The sequence below is a fragment of the Plecotus auritus genome, assembly GCF_963455305.1.
Source record: "Plecotus auritus genome assembly, chromosome: 2".
NCBI classification, from domain to species: domain Eukaryota; kingdom Metazoa; phylum Chordata; class Mammalia; order Chiroptera; family Vespertilionidae; genus Plecotus; species Plecotus auritus.
The window spans coordinates 34385956-34412921 of NC_137771.1; the positions used below are offsets into that span (position 1 = coordinate 34385956).

A 26966-nucleotide genomic window follows, 5' to 3' on the forward strand; every position below is an offset into this window, starting at 1 on the left:
TATACCCATCATTATAATATACAAAATTTTACTGTCATTTTTTAACTCTGGGTTTATATTAAAAAAAATTTTTTTTTACCTCTTAAGAATTTAAAGTCCTTTATACTTCAGAGGTGGAGAAAATATATTGAAATTGTATCCCCATGTTTAGAGAGTCGAGTTAAAAGGTTAGTGGTACAAATATGTAGCGTTTAGTAGAAAAGACATGTGGACAAGATCTTACCACTTAGGCTTTGTAAACTGATTAGAGGCCCAGTGCACGAAATTCGTGCATGGGGGGGGGGTGTCCCTCAGTCCGGCCTGCACCCTCTCCAATCCGGGACCCCTCAGGGGATGTCCGACTGCCGGTTTAGGCCCAATGCCTGCAGGATCAGGCCTAAACCGGCAGTCAGACATCCCTCTCATTATCTGGGACAGCTGGCTCCTAACCACTCACCTGCCTGCCTGCCTGATTGCCCCTAACCACTCTGCCTTCCTGCCTGATCTCCCCTAACCACCTTTGCCTGCCTGCCTGATTGCCCCTAACCACTCTGCCTTCCTGCCTGATCTCCCCTAACCACCTTTGCCTGCCTGCCTGATTGCCCCTAACCACCTCTGCCTGCCTGCCTGATTGCCCCTAATCACCTCTGCCTGCCAGCCTGATCACCCCTAACTGCCTCTGCTTTGGCCCCACCACCATGGCTTTGTCTGGAAAGACATCTGGAAGGTTGTTCGGAAGATGTCTTGTCTAATTAGCATATTACCCATTTATTAGTATAGATTTGCTATGTTGCATATAGATTGGAATTCTTTTTTTTTTTTTTTAAATATATATTTTCATTGATTTCAGAGAGGAAGGAAGAGGGAGAGAGAGATAGAAACATCAACGATGAGAGAGAATCATTGATTGGCTGCCTCCTGCACGCCCCTCACTGGGGATCGAGCCCGCAACCCCGGCATGTGCCCTTGACCGGAATCGAACCCGGGACCCTTCAGTCCGCAGGCTGACGCTCTATCTACCGATCCAAACCAGCTAGGGCTAGATTGGAATTCTTGTATTTCCTTTGTTTTATTCTCTTTTATATTAACTGTGGTACATCACAATCATTTTCCTTTTAGTTGAAATTCTTATTAATATGTTTTACTTCTAAAATTCCCTTGTTTTGAGACTTATTGCCATAATTACATTAGAACCTCCTTTATGAGAATTTGGCTATAATTTACTAAGTGGGCTTTAATTCTTTCTCATATAGTTTTCAGAGCTTAAACATTTTTTTTTTTTACTATTATTTCAGTTTGAGAATAAATTTTAAAAGTTTTTAATGTCTCATCAAATTTAAAAAGTGAGTTTTGCATTTTAAATAACAGGGTTTTTTGTTTTTGTTTTTGTTTTGTTTTAATTCCATAGATTGGTTGCTTGCCTAAACTGGATTTGAAGCAATTCAAACTACTGGAGATCTGCTATTTTACAATATCACAATTGGAAAGAAGCAGCTTTTCAAATAATGGAAGAGTCTAAGACCTCTAAAAATGAAAATCATGAACCAAAGAAGAATGCTTGGGCTCTTTCTGAAGAAAGCAAAACAGTTAAAGTTATAACTAATCAAACTTTGAAAGCCAGAAATGATAAATCCATAAAAGAAATTGGGATCAGCTCCCCAAATAGGAATAGTAGTAAAAAAAATAAGCAAAATGATATTTGTATAGAAAAAACAGAAGTTAAATCATGTAAAGTAAATGTTGCCAATATTCCAGGCCCCAAAGATTTGGGGTTAGTTCTTCGAGATCAAAGTCATTGTAAAGCAAAAAAGTCACCTAATTCACCTGTGAGAACAGAAAAGGTACCTGTTTCACAGGCAAAGGTAGAAAAAGCATCCAGTTTACAGGCAAAAGCAGAAAAATTGACAAAGTCACCTAATTCACCAGTGAAAACAGAAAAGGCACCCAGTTCACAGGCAGCGATAGCAGAAAAGGCACTTAGTTCACAGAAGAAAGAAAAAGCACCTAGTTCTCAGATGAAATCAGAAAAAGTTCCTAGTTCATCAGCAGAAGCAGAGAGGGTACCCAGTTCACTGTTGAAAGAAAACATAAGGCAGACAGAATTACAGCAGATTGGGAAAAAAATTCCAAGCTCTTGTACTTCTCTTGAAAAGGTGAATATTGATGTAGAGGGAGAAAAATCTGCTCCGGAAAACTCACCACGATCTCAGAAGCAACAAACATCTACAGATAATACTGGTGATTCTGATGATAGTGCATCAGGAATTGAAGACATATCGGATGATTTGAGTAAGTACAAATTAGATTATTCCACAAGTCTTTTTTTTTGGGGGGGGGGGCGGATTTTCCTATATTAACATTCTTTAAATTACCCCCATTTTTATTTTCACCACTTTAAAATTCAGAAGAATATTAATAATATGGCCCTTTAAGCTAAAAAAAGAATTTTACATTTATTATAGTAGGTAAAAAGCTTGTGCAAATATATATTTAGTGACTCCTGTAGTCAATATAGTCAGTATGTTTCCTCCCCTCCCCTCCTGTCACCCTTCCTCTCTTTCCCTATTCCCTCCCCCCTCCTCTCATACTCTTTAAATGGTCCTGTTAAATATATTTCTGATTTATTTATAAAACATGTATGTATTGAGTTTTTATTATGTGACAAGCATGTGTTTACAATGGAAAACCAAAAATACCAACCAAAAAAGAACACTTCTCCCCCCGCCTCCCCCCCATCACAGCCCCAGACCTCAAGAAAGCTTCTAGTTAGATTGGGGTAATACAGATATAGTGGTAATTTAGTTGTGTCAAAAACTTGAGTTGAGAATGCACATGATTTAATTGAGAGATTTGGACTTTGGGTTGAAAAAATGCATGATATAAATGTGAGACTTCAATTTGACTAGAACAGTGAATTGAAGGGGAAAGTGCAAAAGTTATATCTGAAAAGTACACAAGAATTGGAGATAAAGGGTCTTTTAGGACATTATAAAGAGTTTGGACTTTATTAAATGAACTAGAGGCCCAGTGCACGAAATCGTGTGTGGGTACAGTCCCTAGGCCTAGCCTGCGATCAGGGCCATCTTCCCCAGCTGCCGGCAGCCGGCCAGGTGGGGGAGGGACCGAGAGGTCAGCTGGTCCCACCCACTCGCCAGCTCTGCCCCCACTGCAGGTCATCCTCTGTGTGTGGAGCAACCAGCTGGGTGGGGACCTTGGTCTGGCGCCTCCTGCATCCCCTGCCATCCACCCCGGTTCCTTGTTCACCATGTGGGCCAGGGGGAGGGACCAAGAGGTTGCCCGTTAGGCCACTTGCCAGTCCCACCCTCCACTGCCACCCACCCCAGTTTCCTGTTCGCCATTAGTGATTTGAGCCTGCCGGCCGGCGGGAATTAAACTGAAAGGTGGTTAGTGCACCTCATAGTGACTGGTCGAGTGGTCATTCTGCTGTTATGGTCACTGGTCTTTTATTATATAGGATGTTTTGAGAAGCCATTGAATAATTTTAAGCAAGATATAGTGCTATGTATATATTTGGCTACAGTACAGCAAATTCTTTGACAGTAACAAGGCTGGAAGCAGGGATTGATTAGGACACTATTGCAATTGACTTGAGAATTATCATTGTAAAATTCATTTTCTTCTGGGATTTTAATCTCAGTTTTAATTAATTGTTTGTAAATATTATCCTTGTCTTTTGAGTACTTTAATTCTGATTTTTGTCTAATGATTTTTCTTTGACAGTCTTTTTTAATACTTCTGTGGCTAAAAGAATAAAGCCTTTTCATGATACATAGACAAAAAAGAAAAAGCTACTTCTAAATCATTATTTGCCACGCTTTGAGAAAGACTGGTAGAGAGTTCAGAAAAAGCTTTTTATTTATGGTAGTATACAGTTCATGTTATTTTTTTAAATATATTTTATTAATTTTTTTACAGAGAGGAAAGGAGAGGGATAGAGAGATAGAAACATCGATGAGAGAGAAACATAAATTCAGCTGCCTCCTGCACACCCCCCACTGGGGATGTGCCCGTAACCAAGGTACATGCCCTTGACCGGAATCGAACCTGGGACCCTTGAGTCCGCAGGCTGACGCTCTATCCAATGAGCCAAACCAGTCAGGGCCAGATAATGTTATATTGATAGACCATTTAAAAAAACTTAGTAGTATCTTTAAAACTTAGGTATATAAGAAAAAATAGGAGAGAACCAAGATGGCGACATAGTTAAATGCCGGTACGTGCCGCCTCCCACAACCACATCAGATTTACAACTAAAATATGGAACAACCATCATTCAGAACCGCCTGAAAGCTGGATGAATGGAAGTCCTACAACTAGAGAAATAAAGAAGAAAGCACATCGAGACTGGTAGCTGTGTGGAGGTGCGGAATGGGCTGGTCTGACAACCCACGTGTGTCAGTTTTTTAATCGGGAGGGAGGTAGTCTCTGGAGGCTGCCTGTGAGAAGCAGGTGATCCCAGCCACCCGCCAGACCCCCAGGCTAGGGTTTCAGAGCTGGGAAGAGAAATCCCCATAATTTTGGGCTGTAAAAACCAGCTGGGATTGTGGCTGAGTGACATGGAGGCTGCTGGAGACCCAGGTGTTCCTTTTAAAGGTCCAGCACATGAACTTACGGACTTGATCTCTCTGAGTCAAAGCGCCAGGCTGCTTTGGGGGACCTAGACACATATGGGGAGGAACTAGACTGTCTGGCATCGGGGCAGGAACTCAGGGGTGGCTTTTTCTCAGATGGAGATGCTCATAGGGATCATTGTTCCTGTGCTGGGACATCCCCCATCACAGAGATGGCTGGCAGCCATATCTGAGTTCAATCAGCATGACTCACTGTTTGCTCAGCCCTGGTGAGTCCCTGAGACCCTGCCACATCCAATTTGCAGCCCCACCCAAGCTGTTTGCAGCAGGTTTTCTAGAGGAATGGCCTGTCCTGGCTCAGGCTTCAGACTTCATTAAAACCTGTCAAAACAAGCTGCAGCTGGTATCAATGGGTCCCAAATCTATCAATAAAAGGCCTAAGACCCAGCTCTAGCAGCAGCCTGCTTTGCTTCACAGCTGGGCCTCACCTCGCCTGAGCACTTCCTAACCCAATACAAATAGCAGCCATTTGCAGATCTTTCTGTAGTTCTTGCTGCATAGCCCCAGGCAGTGGTCTACTTTGCACCTCCCTGGAGGTCCTAGAGCTAGTGCATCTGGTGGACAGCTTCAGATCATACCAGATTACAACTCTACACATCCTTAAGCACACTCAAGCAGCAGACTTAGTGAGCATCAAAGCCCCACTGAAGCATGTCCTGCTCCTTAGGAGTTTCTCCTGCATTGTAGCTCTTCTACTGTAGTCACAACTGGTCCTCACAGCTAATTGGCCTGGAGGTCAACTCCTCCCAGTGACGTCAACAGCAATCAAGGCTCAACTACAACAAGCCCACACAGGCACATCTAGAGTGCCCAGCTCAGGTGACTGGGGAGGCTGAGCCACTGGGCCCTACAGGACATCTACTATACAAGGCCACTCTGTAAGAATTCCAGGAGACATTGAAACTCTACCTAGTACTTAGAAACAAACACAGGGAAGCAGTCAAAATGTGGAGACAAAGAAACATGTTACAAATGAAAGAAACGGGAGCAACTGTATACAGAGTTCAAAACAATGGTTATAAGATTACTCAAGGATCTGAATGAGAGCTTCAAGGGACTTAATGAGGGTTTCAAGGGATTTAGTGAGACTTTCAAGGATCTTAGAATGTCAAAGACATAAAAAAAGACCAGTCAGAAATTAAGCATATACTAACTTAAATAAAGAATAACTTACAGGATTCAGCAGTAGAGGAGAGGATTCCAAGAGTCAAATCAAAGATTTGGTATATAAGAAAGCAGAAAACACACAATCAGAAGAGCAAAAAGAAAAAATAATCCAAAAATATGAAGATAGTATAAGGAGTCTCTGAGACTACTTCAGGTGTACCAAAATTCACATTATGGGGTTGCCTGAAGGAGAAGAGAGAGAGCAAAATACTGAAAACCTATTTGAAAAAAGTAATGACTGAAAACTTCTCCTGCTTGGTGAAAGAAATAGACTTATAAGTCCAGGAAGCACAGAGAGTCCCAAACAAGATGAACCCAAAGAGGCTCACACCAAGACACATCATAATTAAAATGCCAAGGGTTAAAGACAAAGAGAGAATCTTAAAAGCAGCAAGAGAAGAGCAGTCAGTTACCTACAAGGGAGCACCCATACGACTGTCAGCTGATTACTCAACAGAAACTTTGCAGGCCAGAAGGAATGGCAAGAAATATTCAAGGGGATGAAAAGCAAGGACCTACAGCCAAGATTACTCTACCCAGCAAAGCTATCATTTAGAATTGAAGGTAAGATAAAGAGCTTCCCAGACAAGAAAAAGCTAAAGGAGTTCATCACCACCAAACCAGTATTACATGAAATGTTGAAGAGTAGAAGAGGAGGAGGAAGAAGAAGAAGAAGAAGGGGGAGGAAGAGGAGAGGATGGGGAGGAAAGAAAAAATATGAACAATATAATGGCAATAAATAATATCAACAGTTGAATCTAAAAGTCAAAATAAATGAACAAGAAGTCTAATGAACATAATAAACTGGTGAATAAAATAGAATCAGAGGCATGGAAACATGGAAGAGACTGATGAATCTTGAGGGAAGCAGGGAGAGGGGGCAAGAAAAGATTAACCAAAAATCTTACCTATAGAAACACAAAAGGGTTTTGAAGGCGTGGTATGGGGCAAGGTAGGAACTGGGTGGAGGGGCGACAATGGGGAAAAAAGGCAGACATCTGTAATACTCTCAACAATAAAGATTTGAAGACAGAAAAGATAAAATAACTTTATAATTTTATAGATAAGGCTTAAGATAAGGCAAAAAATAATTTAAAGACAGTATCAAATAAATAATAGTATTGGTAGACATGGCAAATTTAAGTATGATAGTATGTGAATTATTAAAGTTGCATAAAATCACTATGAGGTCTCATTATTTGAATTAGTGAAAAATCTGATTTAAAGATTGTATTTTTAAAATAAATCTGGTGACAGTGGGATGGCTAAGAGTGTGGGCTCTTAGTTAAATTACATAGGTTTTGAATCTCATCTTCCACACTTAATAATCTTGCATAAGTTGCTTGTCTTTTAAAGCATTTATCAGTTTTCTCATTTTTTAAAAAGTAGAGATGCTGCTGCCTATGTTATGAAAGTTAAGTGAAATAATCCACTATAGAATGTTCATATAGTGCCTGACATAGACATGCAATAGTAATGAGTATCCTTTATTATTATTATTTTTCCAATTAAATGCAATTTTCTTATTTGTTAACATGGAGAAAAGCTGAACTAGCTTAAGGAAGATAGTAGACCAGGTAGAGATCCTTTTGGGAGACTTGGTTTAGCAAATTAAGATGAGTGATTTACTGTATAGCAATCATTTTCATAAATAAGTGCTTCTCATATTTTAAAGCATTATCTTTAATATGTATAATATCTGCCTTGAAATCATATTCATATGTAATTGTTTAGCACTTTTTTATCATATAAAAAATCCAAATTAATAACATTTCAATTATTTCTCATTAGATTACCCCTTTGTAAATAAAACCTTTATACCTGGATCTATTTAGACTTAATAGGCTTTATAGAAATATGATTACTCTCAGGCCCACTTGATACTAGTGGACTGATCTTCACTAGGCCTAACTTTACCTCACATCTAGTACTTCCACCATCTTTTCTTTAGCCATTTATTCATTCAATAAATATTTTTTTGGGGTGTCTGCTGGGTATGAAGTACTGATCTAGTCTCTAGGAATATGGCAATGAATAAAACAGACTACACAGCTCTTATAGAATTAATATTCTGAGTTGCAGAAGGCAACAAATACAGTAAATAACAAAAGTATATAATAAGATGGTGATAAATTTAATGAGAAAAATAGAAAAGGTTATAGGGAATGATGCTATTCTGGTGGTATTTCAAATTTAAATTGTCACTGAGATGGTGACCTTAGAGCAAATACTTGAAGGAAAGGTGAGAAAGTGAGCCTGGTGAATATTTGAGGGGGGAGTATTCTAGATCTGGGCTTCTCAAACAATATGCATATGAATCATCTGAAAGTCACCTTAAAATGCAGATTCTTGGGCTCCATCCTCAGATTTATTTAGAAAGTCTACAGTGAGGCCTGAGATACTAGATTTCTAAAAAGTTCCCTAGTGAATTTTATGTTGCTGGTCAGGATCATGTTTTTCAGCAGCATAACCAAACTCATCTCTCTACTTTCACTTACACCATCCTTCATTGTGTTTTCAACATAGCTAGAATGATCCTATTAAAATTATTCAGATCATGTTACTACTGTTCAAAATGTTTTAGTGGTTTCCCATACAGCAGAATAAGCTAGTGTCCTTGATTTGATTTACAGGGCCCCACATGATCTGTGACACTACCCTGTTTTTTTGCCTTCATTCATCTATTTCTTACCCATTCTCTCTGCTCCAACTGCATAGTTTTCTTTCAGTTCCTTAAATATGAAGGCAGATGTCCACCTAATGGCCTTTATATTTGCCTTTTCCTTTGTCTGGAACACTCATCCCACATGTCCATATGGATATCTCTTACCTTCTTCACCTTTTCAGTAAGACTTTTGCTGGGCTACTCATCTAAAATTTATAACCCTCACCTCTACCTTTGATACTCCTTATCCTTTTACCTATTTAATTGTTCGCAATAGTCCTTATCACTGTCTATCATATTTTTAATTTTATCTTTTTATATGGTAGTTTTCTTGAGATGTAATTCACATGCCATAAAAGTTACCATTTAAAAATGTACAGTTTAGTGTTTTTTAGTATATTCACAAAGTTGTGTAGACATCACTGTCTAATTCCTGAACATTTTTATTATCCCCAAAAGAAACTTCATATTCAGTAGCAGCTACTCACTATCCCCTTCTCCTAGTTAATGTCAACTATTAACCCACTTTCTTTATTATATATAGACCAGAGGCCCGGTGCACGAATTTGTGCACAGGAGGTTCCCTTGGCCTGGCTGGTGATCAGGGCTGATCGGGGCTGCGGGAGGTTGGCTGGCCAGGGGTAGGGGCTGTGGGAGATTGGCCTGCTGGGGGTAGGCGCCACGGGAGGTTCCAATCGGGGCCAGCCGGCTGGGGGGAGGGACCACGGGAGGTTGGCAGGCTGCAAGAGGTTGGCTGTGGGCGCACACTGACCACGAGGGGGCAGCTCCTGCATTGAGCATCTGCCCCCTGGTGGTCAGTGGGCATCATAGTGACCGGTCGTTTGGTTGTTCGGTCGCTTAGGCTTTTATATATATAGATTTGCCTATCCTATATAATAAAAGCCTAATATGCAAATCTACCGAATGGCAGAATGACCGGTCGCTATGATGTGCACTGACTACTGGGACATTCAATGCAGGAGCTGCCCCCTGGTGGTCAGTGCGCTCCCACAGGGGTAGCGCTGCTCAGCCAGAAGCCCTGAGCCAGGTTCACAGCTGGCGAGTGGAGTGGGAGTGGCGGGAGCCTCTCCTGCTTCCATGGCAGTGCTAAGGATGTTCGACTGACAGCATAGGCCTGCAGTGAGCGGGCCTAAGCCGTCTGTCGGACATCCCCCAAGGGCTCCCAGACTGAGAGGGCACAAGCCAGGCTGAGGGACCACCCCCCCAAGTGCATGAATTTTTTGCACTGGGCCTCTATACTAATAAAAGGGTAATACGCTGATTAGACCAGGAGACCTTCCGGATGTCGTTCTGGACAAAGCCATGGTGGCGGGGCCAAGGCAGAGGTGGTTAGGGGCAATTAGGCCAGGAGGGGAGGGCAGTTGGGGGCAAGCAGGCCGGCGGTGGTTGGGGGGGACGCAGTTGGGGGTGAGCATTCTGGCAGGCAGAGTGGTTAGGGGTGATCAGGCAGGCAGGCAAGTGAGTGGTTAGGAGCCAGCGGTCCCAGATTGCAAGAGGGATGTCCGAGATGAAAGAAAATTAGTAAAGTGTATATGAAAATAATATATAAATTGATTAACAAACAATAACATGATATAACAACAACAAAAACATGATATAAAAACATTGATAAAAGCAATGACTGATAAATTGATTAAACTTATTCCAATATCTCCCTGTATGCCACATTAAGAGTAAAAACACTTTCAGAGTGCTTGACTAATTTCCATTGTGATGAAGTATTTACAACGTTAACGTCACATGCTCTTTGAAGTTGAGAGAAAGCAACATATAATTGACCATGTCTGAAAATGGGTTTAAATAGGAATATTCCTACTCTGTTTATAGTTTGTCCTTGTGATTTATTAATAGTCATTTATTAATGAAAAAGTTCTGCAATTAGATGCTGGCATCACGGGAAACTATCTTCAAATTAATTTAAATGGGAGGCCAGTGTTAGATGAGGACAAATTAATTACTGGAATTAGAACAACATCTCCTTCCACAGATCTTGTTAATACTTCAGCTTTGATTATGTTAGGTTGCAATCTTTTGATAATAAATTTAGTACCATTACAAAGACCCCATTTACTATTAAGATTTCTCAGTAGCATGATGATTCCATCTACTTTCAATTTTAATTTATGACTCGGCATTCCCAAAGGAGTAATAATATTAAGAAATTTGATGGGAAAATTTTCCTTTTCGGCATCATCCATTGAATCACTGGAATCATCACTCAAATAGGTGTGAAAATCTCCATTGAGTATATCCAAAATTTCTTCATTTAATTTATGAATGTGCTCATTTTTTGGACAAAGAATCGCTCGTTTATATATATTTTTAATATTATCTATAGATATACTATTTCCAAAGGTAGCTTCAATAATAGATTCATTACAAATCATTTCAATAATACCCATTCCGAGAGCTTTATATGAATCGCACATGCATGAGTCAGCATTTCTTTTTAAATTGCCAGTGCGCATCATGTGTACTGGTCGGTCGGTCAAACAGTCGGACGGACATATGGTCGGTCACTTAGCCTTTTTTATATAGCGATAATATTCCATTGTATGGCTATATCACATTTTGTTTATCCTTTTATCAGTTGATATTTGAATTGTTTCCATCTTTTGGCTATTATGAATGCTGCTATGAACATTTGTTTAATCGTTTTTATGTGGATGTATGTTTTCATTTCTCCTTGATATATATGTTGGAGTCAAATTACTGAGTCAGTGTTAACTCTATGTTTAATTTTTTGTGTATGGTATAATACATAAGATTTACCATTTTAACTATTTTATTTTTTAATATATTCTTACTGATTTCAGAGAGGAAGGGAGAGGGAGAGAGAGATAGAAACATCAATGATGAGAGAGAATCATTAATTGGCTGCCTCCTGCACGCCCCCTACTGGGGATCGAGCCCTAAACCTGGGCATGTGCCCTTGATCGGAATTGAATCCAAGACCCTTCAGTCCGTACGCCGGTGCTCTATCCACTGAGCCAAACCAGCTAGGGCCCATTTTAACTATTTTAAAGGTACAGTTTAGTGTAATTAAGTACATTTACAGTGTTATACAACTATCACCACTACCTAATTGCAGAATTTTTCATCACCCCAAAAGGAAATCCATTTCCCCCTTGCTGCAGCCTTAGACAACCAGTAATTGGCTTTTTGTTTCTATGTATTTTCCTATTCTAAATATTTCATAGAAATGGAATCCTACAATATGTGTTGTTTGTGTGTCTGGCTTCCTTCATTAAACATCATGTTTTAAAGTTCATTCATGTAGTATATAGCAGTACTTCTTTCCTTTTTAATGCTGATGCTATAAACTGCATTCGTTCCTCTCAAAATTCCTATGTTGAGGACCTAACTCCCAGTGTAATTGTATTTGGAGATAAGAGCTTTATGAGTTAGTTAAGATTAAATGAGGTCATAAGGGTGGGGTCCTAAGCTGATAAATCATGAGGCCTTATAAGAAGAAGAGGAAGATCTTTCTCAGTGTATGCACCATGGAAAGGCCATGTGAGGTAGCTGCCTACAATCCAGTGAGGGAGTTTCTATCAAATACCAGTCCTGCTGGCACTGTGATCTTGACCTTTTTGCCTCCAGAACTGTGAGAAAACGAATTCTTGTTGTTTAATTCCACCAGTCTGTGGAATTTTGTTTTGGCAGCCTAAACTGACTAAGACAGCTGAATAATACTCTATCATATAGATATGTCACATTTTATGTCTTCATTTATTTAGTGACTTAGAGGCCCGGTGCATGAAATTCGTGCATGCGGCGGGGGGGTGTCCCCCCCGACCTGGCCTGTGCCCTCTCACAGTGTGGGAGCTCCACCCACCCATCCAGGGATCCTCAATGGATTGCCCCAAAGAGGTAGGCTGGAGCCTGGGGTCCCGCCTCCGTGCTGTGCGGAGCTGTGGGACCCCCAGGCCTCGCACACAGAGCTGCGGGCCCTGCCTCCACGCCACGCACGCAGTGTCAAGCCCCCGCCCACCTGCGCGCGCCTGCTGCGCATGCCGCCTCCTGGTGATCGTTTATTGCGGCGTGAGGGTGTGACGACCACATAGGCTTTTATTAATAGGATGGACATTGAGTCGTTTCCACCTTTGTTGTAAATAGTGTTGCTATGAACATTCATGTGCAGGTTTTAGTTTGAATACCTGTTTTCAACTCTTTTTGTGAGAGTATTAATACCTTAAGGAACTAGTGTTCTGTGAAGCATAGTTTGGGAAATTATGTCTGATGTTATTTAATTTTGGTGTTGATTTCAGGAAATTAAATAATTTGATACATTTTTTTACTTTTAAAGAAAGAGCTTTCTCTAATGCTTCATATTGGTAAAAGTGATAATTATGCAGGATTTGCTGGTGTGCCTTTGGAGATGATGTGTCTCCTACCACAAAAGCAGAGACTAGGAAGGCAAACTCTTTCATAAAGATGTTTCAAGAAGTGATTCAAATATTAGAAGTGTCACTAGGTTAAACTAAGTGTTTCTCAAATTATTGTCATACAGGGCAAGTTGTACATATAGAGAAGAAGGTTAGAATACTATATTATTTCCTTGCTGCTATCCTTTTTCATGAAATCTTGAAATAAGACTAGGATTTTACCTTTTCTTTTACATTTCAATCATGAAATTATTACTAAAAGACTAAATTATTTTTTCCAAATATTAGGACACAGTTGCAAATTGCATCATTGTTCACCTGACAATAATTACTTTTATTGATTGAATTTTTTCGATAGAAAAAGAGAGAGAAACATTGATTTGTTGTCTTAATTATTTATGCATTCATTGGTTGATTATTGTACGTGTCCTAATCAGGGATTGAACCTGCAACCTTGATGTATTGGAACTACACTGTAACCAACTGAGCTTCCTGGCCAGGACTGCCGACAATAATTTAAGAAACACTTAGCTGACCTAGTGAGACCTGTAATGTTTGAAGCTAGAGTTTGCCTTCCTATTCTCCACTTTTATGGTAGGAGATATATCACCTCCAGAGGTACAGTATTTCTTCTTTGTCCAGAAAACTAGTGCTGTTAAAAGGTAAAATTGACCATCAGAGTTCTTGTATCTGGCATGTAGTTGGCATTTGAGGGCAGAATGGATAGATTTGTTGATTATCCTTAAGCATTTACTATTAGGAGTGCTTTTAGGTACATCCAAATTAGTTTATTCAGCACACTTTAATTAAGTGCCATCTCTGGTATAGGCATTGTATTAAAATACTAGAGGCCCGGTGCACAACATTCGTGCACTGGGAGGGGGGGTGGGAAGAGGGGTTTCTCAAACTGGGCTGCGTCCTCTCGCAGTCCGGGACCCCTCACTCCTTACCGCCCGCCTGCAGCGGAGGTGGGAGAGGCTCCCGCCACTGCCGCTGTGCTCGCCAGCTGTGAACCCGGCTTCTGGCTGAGCAGCGCTCCCCCTGGGAGTGCACTGACCACCAGAGGCAGCTCCTGCATTGAGCGTCTGTCCCCTGATGGTCAGTGCGCATCATAGCAACCGTTTGTTCTGCCGTTTGGTTAATTTGCATATTAGCCTTTCATTATATAGGATTATATAGGATAAAGAATGTCAACTGTTTTCTGAAACAGGTGACAAGCTGAATTTTGCAGGACAGGTAAACATTACTAGTTGAAGTGGAGAGGGCTTAATGGTGGAGTGAAAAGCGTATGTAAAGATATTGAGACTTTAAGTAGCAGTGATCCATTCCAGCATATGTGGTACGAATGAAGTAAGAAATGTTAGGGTAGGATATAAGGTTAGAGATATAGATAGCATAGCTCTCTTTCTTGAGGTCTTAGCTTAACATTTCAGAGACACTGTCCCTGACTCTCATATTTAAAGTTGGTCTCCCTTTCAGTTACATGCTTTTTTCCTTTATAGCACTTACTACAGCTTGGAATTACTGTATAGTGCAGCCGTGGGCAAACTACGGCCCGTGGGCCAGATCCGGCTGTTCTATCTGGTTCTCTTGCTCTCCCCTCCATTCCTTTACTTTGAATTTATATTAGTTCACACAAACACTCCATCCATGCTTTTGTTCCGGCCCTCCGGTGCAGTTTAAGAACCCATTGTGGCCCTCGAGTCAAAAAGTTTGCCCACCCCTGGTATAGTGTTTACTGCCTTCATGAATATAAGGACTGTCCCAACCCCTGGCAAAGGGCAAATCCTATCTAATAAAGAGGGAATATGCTAATTGACCATCACTCCGTCACAAAGATGGCTGCACCCACAGCTGAGGCCAGGTTCCCATAAGGAGCCTTAAGGAGCAATTAGCAGGGACCTGAGGCTACGCCCTCCCCCGCCCCCGTGGGGCTTGACAGGGGACCTCAGGCCGTGCCCCCCACCCAGCAGGGCTTGACAGGGGACCTCAGGCTGTGCCCCCACCCGGCAGGGCTTGACAGGGGACCTCAAGGTGCGCTTCCCGTCCTGGTGCTGGCCTAGGGGACCTCAGGCTGTTCCTCCAGCCCCAGCGCCAGACCAGGGGACCTCAGGCCATGCCTCCCACCAGGTGGGGCTTGACAGGGGACTTCAGGCCATGCCCCCCACTCTGGCACCAGGCTGGGGGACCTCAAACTGCACCCCTGCCTGGCAGGGCTTGACAGGGGACCTCAGGCCACGTCCCCCACCCCAGCACCGGGCCAGGGGACCTGAGGCTGTGTCCCCCTGCCTGGCTGGGCTTGACAGGGGACCTCAGGCTGTGCCCCCCACCCAGCGGAGCTTGATGGGGGACCTCAAGGTGCACCCCCAGTGCTGGGTAGGAGGAACTCAGGCTGCGCCCCTGCCCAGTGGGGCTTGATGGGGGACCTGAGGCTGCGTCCCCCCCCCCCCCAGTGCTGGGCTGGGGGACCTGAGGCTGTGCCCCCCCCGCCTGGTGGGGCTTGAAGGGGGACCTCAGCCATGCCCCCCACCCAGCGGGGCTTGACAGGGGATCTCGGGCCGTGTTCCCCACCTGGCGGGGCTTTATGGAGGACCTCAAGGCACACCCTCTGCCCCAGTCTGGGCTGGGGGACCTCAGGCCACGACCCCCATCCTGGCGCCCGGCCAGGGGATCTGAGGCTACGCCCCCTGCCCGGCAGGGCTTGACAAAGGTGGGACTGGCCGGGTCTGGATCTAGCCCAATGTGGGGAGGGATGGCCAAGTCTGGGTTTCATGTGATTTTGAGGTGCATGTGGGTGAGCGGGGACTTGACTGGGTCCTGTGGTGTGCCCCAGACTCTGACAGGAGGAATGTTTTCATATACATTTTACTAATTTTCTTTCATCTCTGACACTTCTATTATAGAGAAAGGGCAAATAGCAATATTAAAATATTTCCTCTAATTAATTCCCTTTTAATGTGTACAAATTTTGTGCACCGGGCCACTAGTGCAAAGATAAAATCACATAATCTATGCCTGAAAGAGATTACAATCTAGTTAGGAGACTAATAAAAAATATACTGTATATCGGTGGGTTTAGTGAAAGCTAAAGAGTTTGTTTATTCTGAATGCTTTGAGCAAGTATTTTAAGCAAGAGAATAACATGATGCAATTAGTATTTTAAAAAATCATAGTTGTGGAACCTACTGTGTATGTCAGGTACATACATATTGCTAGGTGCTGGAAATCTATCTAATACAGGGTAATACGCAAATTGGTCAGGACGTTGTCACATAATGACCCATCAGGCTGTGTGCGCAGCAGGAGCGGGTGGGCAGGGACTTGTGCTACCTGGGGACATGAGGCTCACGTCCCCGCCCCCTGCGCTGGCCAGGGGACATGAGGTTCGCGTCCCCAACCCCAGCAATGGGCCCCAGGATGTGAGGCTCTCGTCCCCGCCCCCTGTGCCGGCCTGGGGACTTGAGGCTCCGTCCCCGACCATGGGCCCCCCAGGATATGAGGCTCATGTCCCTGCCCCTGGCAAAGGGCAAATTGCAATATTAAAATATTTCCTCTAATTAATTCCCTTTTAATGTGCATGAATTTTGTGCACCAGGCGACTAGTGCAAAGATAAAATCACATAATCTGTGCCTTAAAGAGATTACAATCTAGTTAGGAGACTAATAAAAAATATACTGTATATTCATGGGTTTAGTGAAAGCAGAGAAAGAGGAGCCTGGTGTGGGTTTGTGGTCTGGAGTATTTATGTTCTTTTAGCTGCTAGTGTATAGTGCTTGAAGTTGCTAAAGTGACTTTAGTTCAGTGACTAATCTTTGGGATTTAAAATAGCTTTTTATTATATTTACTTCAAAGATTCCACAAAATGGTTTTGTTGTGTTAGTCTTATATACTAAGTCTCAGTCACATTTGTCTCTTTTGATAGGTAGGTTGGAAGAACAAGATAGGATAGGCATTTGACCCATGAAGTAGATTTTTCTTTGTGAATTTCTATGCCATGTATTATATCTCTTACATTTTACATAGGTATGCCAACTTGTACAACTAAGGAAAGAATATTTTTTCTGTGTGTGTATCAATTGAATGTCTGTTTTGCATTAATTTTTTTTTAATTGACCAGTTCTAATGATGACAACTAAGTGATTGCTTCCTTTTCTAGGTAAAATGAAGAATGATGAATCTAATAAAGAAACTTCTTCAGAGATGGACTATTTAGAAAATGCCACTGTGATAGATGAGTCTACATTGACACCTGAGCAGAGGCTAGGCTTGAAACAAGCAGAAGAACGTTTAGAAAGAGATCACATCTTTCGACTTGAAAAAGTATACTATGTCGTTTTAGTTATTTGAAGGAAATGCGTGTTTCATAACTTTTCTTTGCCAAGTATAGCTCTTGTTATTTTTCTTATATTCCTAAGGCAGAAATAGCATTCATCTTTCCATACTTTCTTCATTCCTTTCTACTTCTCTCCTCTCTTTTCTCTCTTCTCTCCCTTTGTTTAGCAAATCTTACATCTGTGAGTCTGACTTCATTTATTCATTCCCAGAGGTTGATTAACTGTGGCCTACCCTCTTATTTTGTGTGTGTGTGTGTGTGTGTGTGTGTGTTTTGTTTTTTTAAATTGTGGTAAAATACATTTAGCCCCTTGTTGTTTTTTTGGGAACGCCACCATGCCCATTTGTTTACCTGTTGTCTATGGCTGCTTTTGTGCTACCATGGCAGGTTGAGTTGAGAGTTGCTGCAAAGAATATATGCCCCGCAAAGCATAAAAAGCTACGTTTTTAAAAAAAATCATCACCTGAGGATATTTTTTTTCATTGCTTTTCAGAAAGAGAGTGGGAGGGAAGGAAGGAGGGGGAGAGAGAGAGTGAAAGAAACATCAATATGAGAGAGACACACTGATTGATTGCTTCAAGGGCAAGGACCAGGTATGGGCCCTTGACTGTGAATCGAACCTGCGACCCTGAGCAACACTGGCCAGGGGAAAATATCTCCTTTTTACCAAAGCATAACATTTACCATAATATTACTTTGTCTCTTTCTGAAAGAAGTTTGCTGACCCTTGATTTATTTACTCATCAAATAGATACTGAGTGCTTGTTATGGGTAATGAGCTAGGCATTGGGAATTTATTTGTGAAAATGGCACAGTTTTTGTCCATGTAGTATTCCCTAATTCGTTTCTGTCACTTCAAATATTGAACATCTATCTATCAGGAATTATTCTAGCCATTGGTATCTTGTTCCTGAGTACTAATTAACTTTTTAACCTAAAAATACACATTCCTAGCCTTAATAAAAATACTGCTAGGCATTACAGGAATGAATAGTAAACTAATCTGTTCGCAAATTGATACTTGGGGCATTGTGAGTATGTATACAAGGAAATAGGTCATCCTTGATAAATAATAAAGAAATGGTATGATTTTGTATAGTTTAGAAAAATTAGGTCATAGCTAAATTGAAGAAGGCAATTCTGAGTTATTAATAAACTTATGACGGAGCAGTCACCCTATGAAAATAAAAAAGATTTTAAGGAGTAGAGGTCCATAATGTAGGAGAGAGTTGAGGCTGTGCAGCTCGTCTCACCAGATTCTAGTAGAATTCTTTTTTTTTTTTTTTTTTTTTTTTTTTGCAATTTGCTATTTTACTTAGTTCTATCTTTCCTCTTTCTCTTTCCTAAGCCTAGAATTAGTAGCTATTCTGGCTCTGCATTGTCAAGATAAACATTGAGTGCCTTTCATATGCCATGATATGGTGATAAAAAGTTGAAATGGGTTATGTGTGACATTTTTAAAAACATGATACTGCTTTTCTAGGAGTTTACTAATTAGAGAAGGACATATAAGCAAACCATAATAATAGTAATAATAACAGTATTGTTTGCAAACGGGATCTTGGACAAAGGAGTCACCAACTTGAGTTGGGATATAGAGGTATAAAATTGAGGAATGCTTTATAAGAAGGTGACATTTGGACTGAGTCAAAAGGAGTGATTAGGAGTTCACCCGATGGGTTGGGGAAGGGTGGTGTAGGTAAATTATATGGGATGTGTAAAGGAAATGTGAAAAATGTGTTTTCAAGAAAAATAAATTGTACTGGATGGAAGATACATAGGATACAAAGCAGAAAATATCAGTTCTTGGGAGAAGAAAGAAGTTGGAGTGGAATGTATATTTGATGGTAGTAAGAAAGAATGGTGTGGGGTGGAAGAAAAGCTTTAGAGCATGAAAACATTTTATTTGTTGTTGAGTTTAAACAGCAATGATGTAAAATCATTGTGCCAATACCAGCAGAGATGTCTTTAATCCCTTTTCTTTCTGACACCTTTGTTTCTTAAGCCCTCCAAAGCCTTTTGTTTTCAATATAGTATACTCTTTAAAAAAAAACAAAAGAAAACATTTTTTATTGATTTCAGAGAGGAAGGGAGAGGGAAAGAGAGATAGAAACATCAATGATGAGAGAGAATCATAGATCGTCTGCCTCTTGCACGCCCCCTACTGGGGCACAACCCTGCAACTGGGGCATGTGCCTGTGACTGGAATCGAAATCTGGGACACTTGAGTCGGCAGGTTGAAGTTCTATCCATTGAGCCAGATCAGTCCTTAGACTCTGGATTCCAATAATTACAGGCTGTTGTTGTTCCTTGTGATTAAGCTCCTATCCCAGTGGTCGGCAAACTCATTAGTCAACAGAGCGGCAAACTGCGGCTCGCGAGCCGCTGCAGTTTGCCGACCACTGAGCTAGGGCAATGCAATATATTCTTAATTAACGTTTTTCTCTACCAGCTTTAGACACTCATTAAGAATATTCTTACCAACTTATTTTTTATTTCATCAGGTCCTTTTGTTCGCATTATACTCATAGATCATCTAATTGAGGAGTAAAGATGTGATTTTTCAAAAATATATTTTTATTGATTTTTAGAAAGGAAGGGGGAGAGAGATAGAAACATCAATAAGAGAGAGACATCATTGATCAGCTGCCTCTTACATTACCCCCTGCTGGGGATGGAGCCCACAACTCAGGCATGTGACCTGACCAGGAATCGAACTGGTGACCTCTTGGTGCATGGGTTGACACTTAACCACTGAGCAACACCAGCTGGGCAAAGTGTAGTTTTTAACCTGTACCAAAGAAGGAGTAAATCCAAACAATTAGATTAGAAGGATAAAATTCCCTATAGCAAATGTTAAATATTGACTAGGAAATACTTAGAATCTCCATGCCCAGCAATTATTATTTTAGTTGGTCTGCAGAAACTTTAAGAAGGGTTATTAGTGTGTTTGTTTAATGCTTAAATAAAATATAACTATAATAAAGGAATTTTTAAACGATTTTCATTTGTCTCTTCTGTGAAACTAGAAGCTTCTAGTGAGAACATTTTTGTGTTATTTAATGTTGTGCCTAATACAGTACATTGTACATAATTGGTCAGTAATTAGAGGTAGTTTGCTTAGTGGTTAAGTGTATGGGATTTGGAGTCACTGGTTCTATCTAGCTTTGTCACTTACTGATTTAATACCACTGGATAAGTTATTTAAATTCTTTAAACTTCAATTTCATTATCAAAATAGATTTGATAAAAATAACGACATCTAGCTCATTGGGCTATTACGAGGATTAAATAAGGTGATATAAGTAAAGTTCTTGGCACAGTGCTGGTATGTAGTAAGCACTGAACAGAGTTTAGCTACTGTAGAATTTATTTATCATGCCCTATGGGGCAGTTTTTATTTTTCATTTTAAGGACTTATATAGAAGCAGGCTCCAGTGTTAGAGTATTATCCAAGGTTAACTGAGATGTCATCCCATGCCTGCTGACTCCCCATTCAGTTTCTGTCAAGCTTTTCTTACTAAGAGAGTCCAGATGTGTCCTTGTCTGTTAATATTTTACAATTGAAAAATTCATATGATGAGTGATTATATGACTTCTTCAGAGACCTCATCAATATTCATGCATTTAGATATTCTGTGTTTATGCTTTCAACTCCTAAATCGTAACTTTTCCAGTCACTTCCACCACTCTTAAACCTTGAGCCAAGCCAACATCATCTCTCTTCTCTATTATTGCAGCAATAAGTTCTTCCTGCTTCTATTCTTAATATAAAAGACAAGGGATTCCTTTAAAATATTGATTAGATCTTGCAGTTCTTTGCTCAAAAACCTTCAGTGCTTTCCCCTTAGAGTTAGAATAAAAGCCAGAGTCCTTACAGGGGGCCTTATGATCTAGCCTCCATTTCCTTTCTGTTCTAATGCTAGGTGGGTTTTTTTGCAATTTTTCAAATATATTCAGCATATTCTTACTTCAGGGCCTTAGCATTCACATTTTTCCTCTGTTTGGAATGTCTCTTTCCAAATATCAACACAACTGATCCTTCACTTTCTTTAATTCAGTTTATCAATAAGGTCTTAAGTGATGACCCTATTTTTAAAAAGCAGTTAACACCTCTTCCCATATTCCTATTTATTTATACATTTGTTTAATACATGTTTCCCTACACTTGAATGTAAATTCCTAAGGACAGGAATTTTGGTTTCTTTTGTTTACATTACCCAACTCCTAGAAAAATGTTTGATACATAGTATGAGCTCAAAAAAATAGTTGATGGCCCAGCTGGCATTGCTCAGAGGTTGAGCATCAACCTATGAACCAGGTCAGGGTTCGATTCCGGTCAGGGCACATGTCTCAGTTGTGGACTTGGTCCCATTGGGGGTGTGCAGGAGGCAGCCAATCAGTGATTCTCTCTTATCATTGATGTTTCTATCTATCTCTCTCCCTTTCTCTCTGAAATCAATAAAAAGTATATTTTAAAAAAATAGTTGATGAATTAAGAAGTAGTTGTGATAGGAAATTTAAGAGGTAGAAGTCTCTGTGAAGGCTTAATTCATTCTCCAATAAGGACAGATTTGAAAGAATTTCTTATATTAAAGAATTGGAATGATTATGTTGAGCTGAATTTTCTTATTTGCTTGTTGCACTGGGCAATTATTTAATCCTTGAGATTTAGTTGCTTTGTCAGTAAAATGGGGAATCCTCATAGAGTTGTTTTAAGGTTGGTAGATACTGAATACATGATGGCTATGTTTATTTTTTAGTCTGTGGCAAGACTGTTGCTATATTTGGGGCGGATTCCCCATTTAAAGGAAATCATATACATAATATTCTGAAGTGAGAATTTTTATTTCAGGAGTTGCAGCCTTTTGAAGATCAGTCAGATAAAAATTGAGCATTGCTGGAATTTCAGTGTAAGACAGTAGAAACAATATTTTAAAATCAGCACATATTTAATATTTTTATAATTTTTTATTGTGTAATCTTATGGGTAGAGAATTGGCTTTGGATTCAGAAATACATGAATTGAAATTCAGCATCTTCCACTTAATGTATTCTTGTGAAAGTTGCAAGCTACTTGAGCTTTTGTTTTCACATCTATAAAATGAAGATAATGCCAATCTAAAATTGGATTATTAGGGAATTAAAATGTCACATAGTATGTGAAGCACCTAGCAAGGAACCTGGCACATAACAAGTGCTTTGGGATTATGATGTTTTTTATTATTTCAAGAATATATATGTGGAGTATGACTAAAGTATTATGACTGATACTTTTCACGTGTCAATTGTTTCCTTCAGAGTAATAACCTCAAGAGGTTATCCATTTATTCCCTCGAGATTGTGATTAATTGGAGTGTTTTTGGAACTCAGCTTTTGGAATTGTTTCCCATATTTGCAAGTCATTCTTTTGAATCTCTTATTTGAGGGTAGATTCTATTTTTTGAATCTCTTATTTGATAATAAAAAAGACTGAAAGTTTGAAACCAATTTTGGGGGTAGCATTGGAATAAGACTTAGTAACGAGACTACCTTTCTCATTTCACATTGGATTCTAAAGACTATTTTAGATAAGTACCAAATGTATTTAGTACTTTTAAAAATATATTTTTGTTGATATCAGAGAGTAAAGGAGAGGGAAAGAGATAAAAAACATCAATGATGAGAGAGAATCATTGATTGGCTGCCTCCTGCACACCCCTTACTGGGTATGGAGCCCACAACCTGGGTATGTGCTCTGACCTCCTGGGTCGACACTCAACCACTGAGCCATACTGACGGGACCATATTTAGTATTTTCATGGTATTGTTTGAAATTAGCATATGATCTATGATGACTGTTTTGAAAAGGACAACTATCTTAGTTTTATAAGTACTGATTTGTTTATTAAAAACATTCCTACAATGCTTATTTTTGTCCTTATATTTACATAATTGTGCCATTCATATATATAATAAAAAATTTACTTCTCTGTTTTCTGAAAATGTCATTTTTTAACTTTTCAGCGCTCACCAGAATATACCAATTGCCGGTATCTATGCAAACTTTGCTTAATTCACATTGAAAATATCCAGGGAGCTCATAAACATATAAAAGAGAAACGACATAAGAAAAACATTTTGGTAAGTTCTTATTACAAAATGTTTTATTTATTTTTGAATGGTAAAACTATATCAAATCTTTATTTTTGAAAGTAAAAATGCAATATTTATCCAGTCTTATATTAGTAATTGAAGTGACATTGTTGAAAGCTGTGATTGCCCTCCTTACCTTAGTCAGGAGGGGAACCTTCTCAGAGTCCAGTTTGCTCATTTTAAAGTACATTGATTCCTAAGTTTAAAACTGTCAGGTGTAGTTAGTCCAACAGATATTTATTGAGCTCTTATGTGCTTAGGTCTAGGAGTGATGAATAAGATAGTCGTAGTTTCTGCCCTCAGAGTTTCTAAAGTATTGCTGAAGGCATCCAGTGAATAAGGATTTAAGAATCATAAGTTTTATTAAAGGGGGAAATGTAGTGCTAAAGAAGTATACAAGAATATTTTACTTAGTCTAGAACAGGGACAGTTTTTCTGAGAAAGGGAACATTTGAGATGAACCTCGAAGTAATAGTTTAAAAGGCAAAAAGTGAGTGCTGTGGAGAGGCAAGCTGAGAGCATTTTACACAAAAAAGCAGAATGAATAAAGATCTCTAAGTCAGGAAAGGATATGGCATATGAGGAACTGAAAGAGTGTAGTATTTGTGGAGCAAACAAAGCTAGGAGGAAAATGATGTGAGATGAAGTTGGAGAAGTCCAGACCATGCAGGGCCTTATAAACTAGAGACTTTGAGAATTCTTAATTCTACAGTTATTTTTATTAGAGCATTTCATAGACTTAGATATGAACAGAGTGTTTTTTTTCTTTTTAGAGTGTATAAGTATGTTATCTATTTAATCTTTTCTCTTCAAAGTTATGATAATATATAACTTCTTATCTAAGTTTGTGCTTGTATATCCTCTATGTGAAATACTCTTTCACCTGACCTTCCCAACAAGTCTGTGTTAAGTATTCCTTTTCTGCCCCCGCAGTGCTTGGTCAGAAACCTAACACATGTTTGCCTTCTCTCCTTTTCTAGATTTCAGTATTTAATATTCAAGAAGGCAGGTTATTTTCTTACTTATTTTTGTTTCTGCATCGCTTAAGACAGTATCTGACACATATTAGGTGCTCAATACATTTTTCTTAAAAAAAATGATACATTAAAGAAAATCAAGAACTTAGAAGTAAAAGAAGTCATTCTGATTTAACAAGCCTATGATTTTTTTTGGTTAATTCTCACCTGAGGATATTTTTCCCATTGATTTTTAGAGAGAGTGGAAGGGGGGTTGGGAGGAGAGAGAGAGAGAGAGGGAAAGAGAGAGAAAGAAAAATTGATGTAAGAGAGAGACATCAGTTGGTTGCCTCCCGCACTGGGGATCAAACCTGCAACCTAGGTACATGCTGCCCTTGACCGGGAATCAAACCCATGACCCTTGGATGCATGGGCCAACACTATAACCACTGAACCATATCAGCCGGGTCCCAGCACAGACAATAGTGTGGTGAAGGCCTGGGAGGGGCTGGTGTGGGGTGGAGAGGGTCAGTGGGAAAAAACAGGACACATCTGTAATACTTTCAACAATAAAGATAAATTAAAAAAAAAAAAGTTAAACTATTTCAGGTCATGATGGCGGCATACATAAATGCGGTACTTGCATCCTCCCACAACCACATCAAAATTACACGCCCTGGCTGGTGTAGCTAAGTGGTTAGGGCGTTGGCCTGGCACCGAAGGGTCTTGGGTTTGATTCCTGGTCAAGGGCATGCACCTTGGTTTTGGGTTTGATCTCCAGTCCCAGTCAGGGTGTGTGCTGGAGGCAACTAGTCAATGTGTCTCTTTCATCTCTCTCTCTCTCTCTCTCTCTCTCTCTCTCTCTCTCTCTCTCTCTCTCTCTCCCTCTCCCTCTCTCCCCCCCTCCCTCTCCCCTCTCTCTCCTTCTCCCTCCCTTCCACTCTCTCTAAAAATGGGAAAAATATCCTCAGATGAGTATTAACCACAACAAAAAATTATAACTCAATTGCAAAACAACCATCCTGGCTTTGACGAAGCATTTCAGAATTTATGCAGACAATAAAATATAACAAATTTTATTTTTAAATGTTTCATAGAAACCTCCCCCACAGTATCTCTTAGTCTTCCAAATCTGCTTCAAAAAGGCAGGGATCTCTGTCTCTTTTGTTCTCTTTTATATCCTACATGCCTTAAACCTGGCACATAGAAATTGATTATATTTATCTTTTTCTCTTAAATATACACTGAGTGGCCAGATTATTATGAACTCTGAATGCATAATAACCTGGCCACTCAGTGAGTGTGTGTGTGTGTGTGTGTGTGTGTGTGTGTGTGTGTGTAAATTAGAGGCCCGGTGCATGAATTCGTGCATGGGTGGGGTCTGGCCAGCCTGGCCAGGGGGAGGGGACCTGGGCGGTTGGCCGGCCTGCCTGCTGGTCGAACTCCTGGTCAAGGAGACAATTTGCATATTAGCCTTTTATTATATAGGATATACACTGAGTGGTCAGATTATTATGTATTCCGAGTTCATAATAATCTGGCCACTCAGTGTAAGTCTGGCACATAGAAGTTGAATATATTTATCTTTTTCTCTTAAAAAAATCTATTTCTCATTAAAAGAGTAATTTTTTAATATATATATTGTTGTTAAATGTTACACTAACAGGAAAAACAGGAAGAAAGTGAGCTTCGTTCTCTGCCACCTCCTTCCCCTGACCACTTGGCAGCTTTAAGTGTTGCAGTTACTGAATTAGCAAAAGAACAAGGAATAACAGATGATGACCTCAGAGTTCGTCAGGAGGTTGTGGAGGAAATGTCAAAGGTTATAACAACATTTTTACCAGGTACAAATATATTTTATACTTATTTTTAAAAATCACACGACTCTTTCTCTTGAATTAGGGTAAATATTATTTAAAAATATTTTTTTATTGACTTCAGAGAGGAAGGGAGAGGGGGAGAAAGATAGAAACATCAATGATGAGAGAGATTCATTGATTGGCTGCCTCCTGCACACCCCCTACTGGGGATGGAGCCTGCAACCCCGGCATGTGCCCTGGCTGGGAATCCAACCGTGACCTCCTGGTTCATAGGTCGATGCTCAACCACTGAGCCATGCCAGCCAGGCTGACCTTATACTTTCTAAGAAACTAAACTTGCCTGATAAGTTCCAGTCATGATTTTTTCAACTTACCCTCTGATGAGATCCTTTTAAAATTTGCCTTATTATGATTTTTGAAGTCAAATATTTGATAGTCTGAGAAAGTTGCTTGTAATATGTTATTGTTTTTATTAACTTGTTCTATGAACTCTTGAAAGCCACAGAATTTTTTTGTTTGTTTTAGGCTTGCAATATTAATGGCTTCACTTTGTGTTTTTAAAGATCATTGTCATTAACTGTGCGATTCCTTCCCCATTTAAAGTGTTATCTCTTATGTAAATATATATAAATAAATGCAGTTTGTGACAACAGCTATGGCTGGGTTATACATTCTTTACTGTTACATATTAAACGTTAAACATACTTGTAGTCATTCCTAAGTGAACTATTACTAAAATTTTTGTTTAAACATTGAACTTTTATGAGCAATTTCTCTCTTCTGTCTTTGTTCCTGAACCCTCTGAGAAACATTTTTATTTTATAGATCATTTAAAAAGGATATAATTCT

At 39.9% G+C, this 26966-nt stretch overlaps 1 protein-coding gene across 7 annotated transcripts in view; it reads left to right on the forward strand.

Moving 5' to 3' along the window:
* Nucleotides 1-26966, forward strand: part of TUT4 (terminal uridylyl transferase 4) — a 122147-nt gene that overhangs the window by 34971 nt on the left and 60210 nt on the right. For all 7 annotated transcript variants that reach the window (XM_080657219.1, XM_080657220.1, XM_080657221.1 and 4 more), the window contains exons 2-5: nt 1388-2268; nt 17030-17193; nt 23213-23329; nt 25964-26141. In XM_080657219.1, coding sequence (XP_080513345.1) covers nt 1485-2268; nt 17030-17193; nt 23213-23329; nt 25964-26141 — 1243 coding nt within the window. In that variant the 5' untranslated portion in view covers nt 1388-1484. The remainder of the gene's footprint in view (nt 1-1387; nt 2269-17029; nt 17194-23212; nt 23330-25963; nt 26142-26966) is intronic.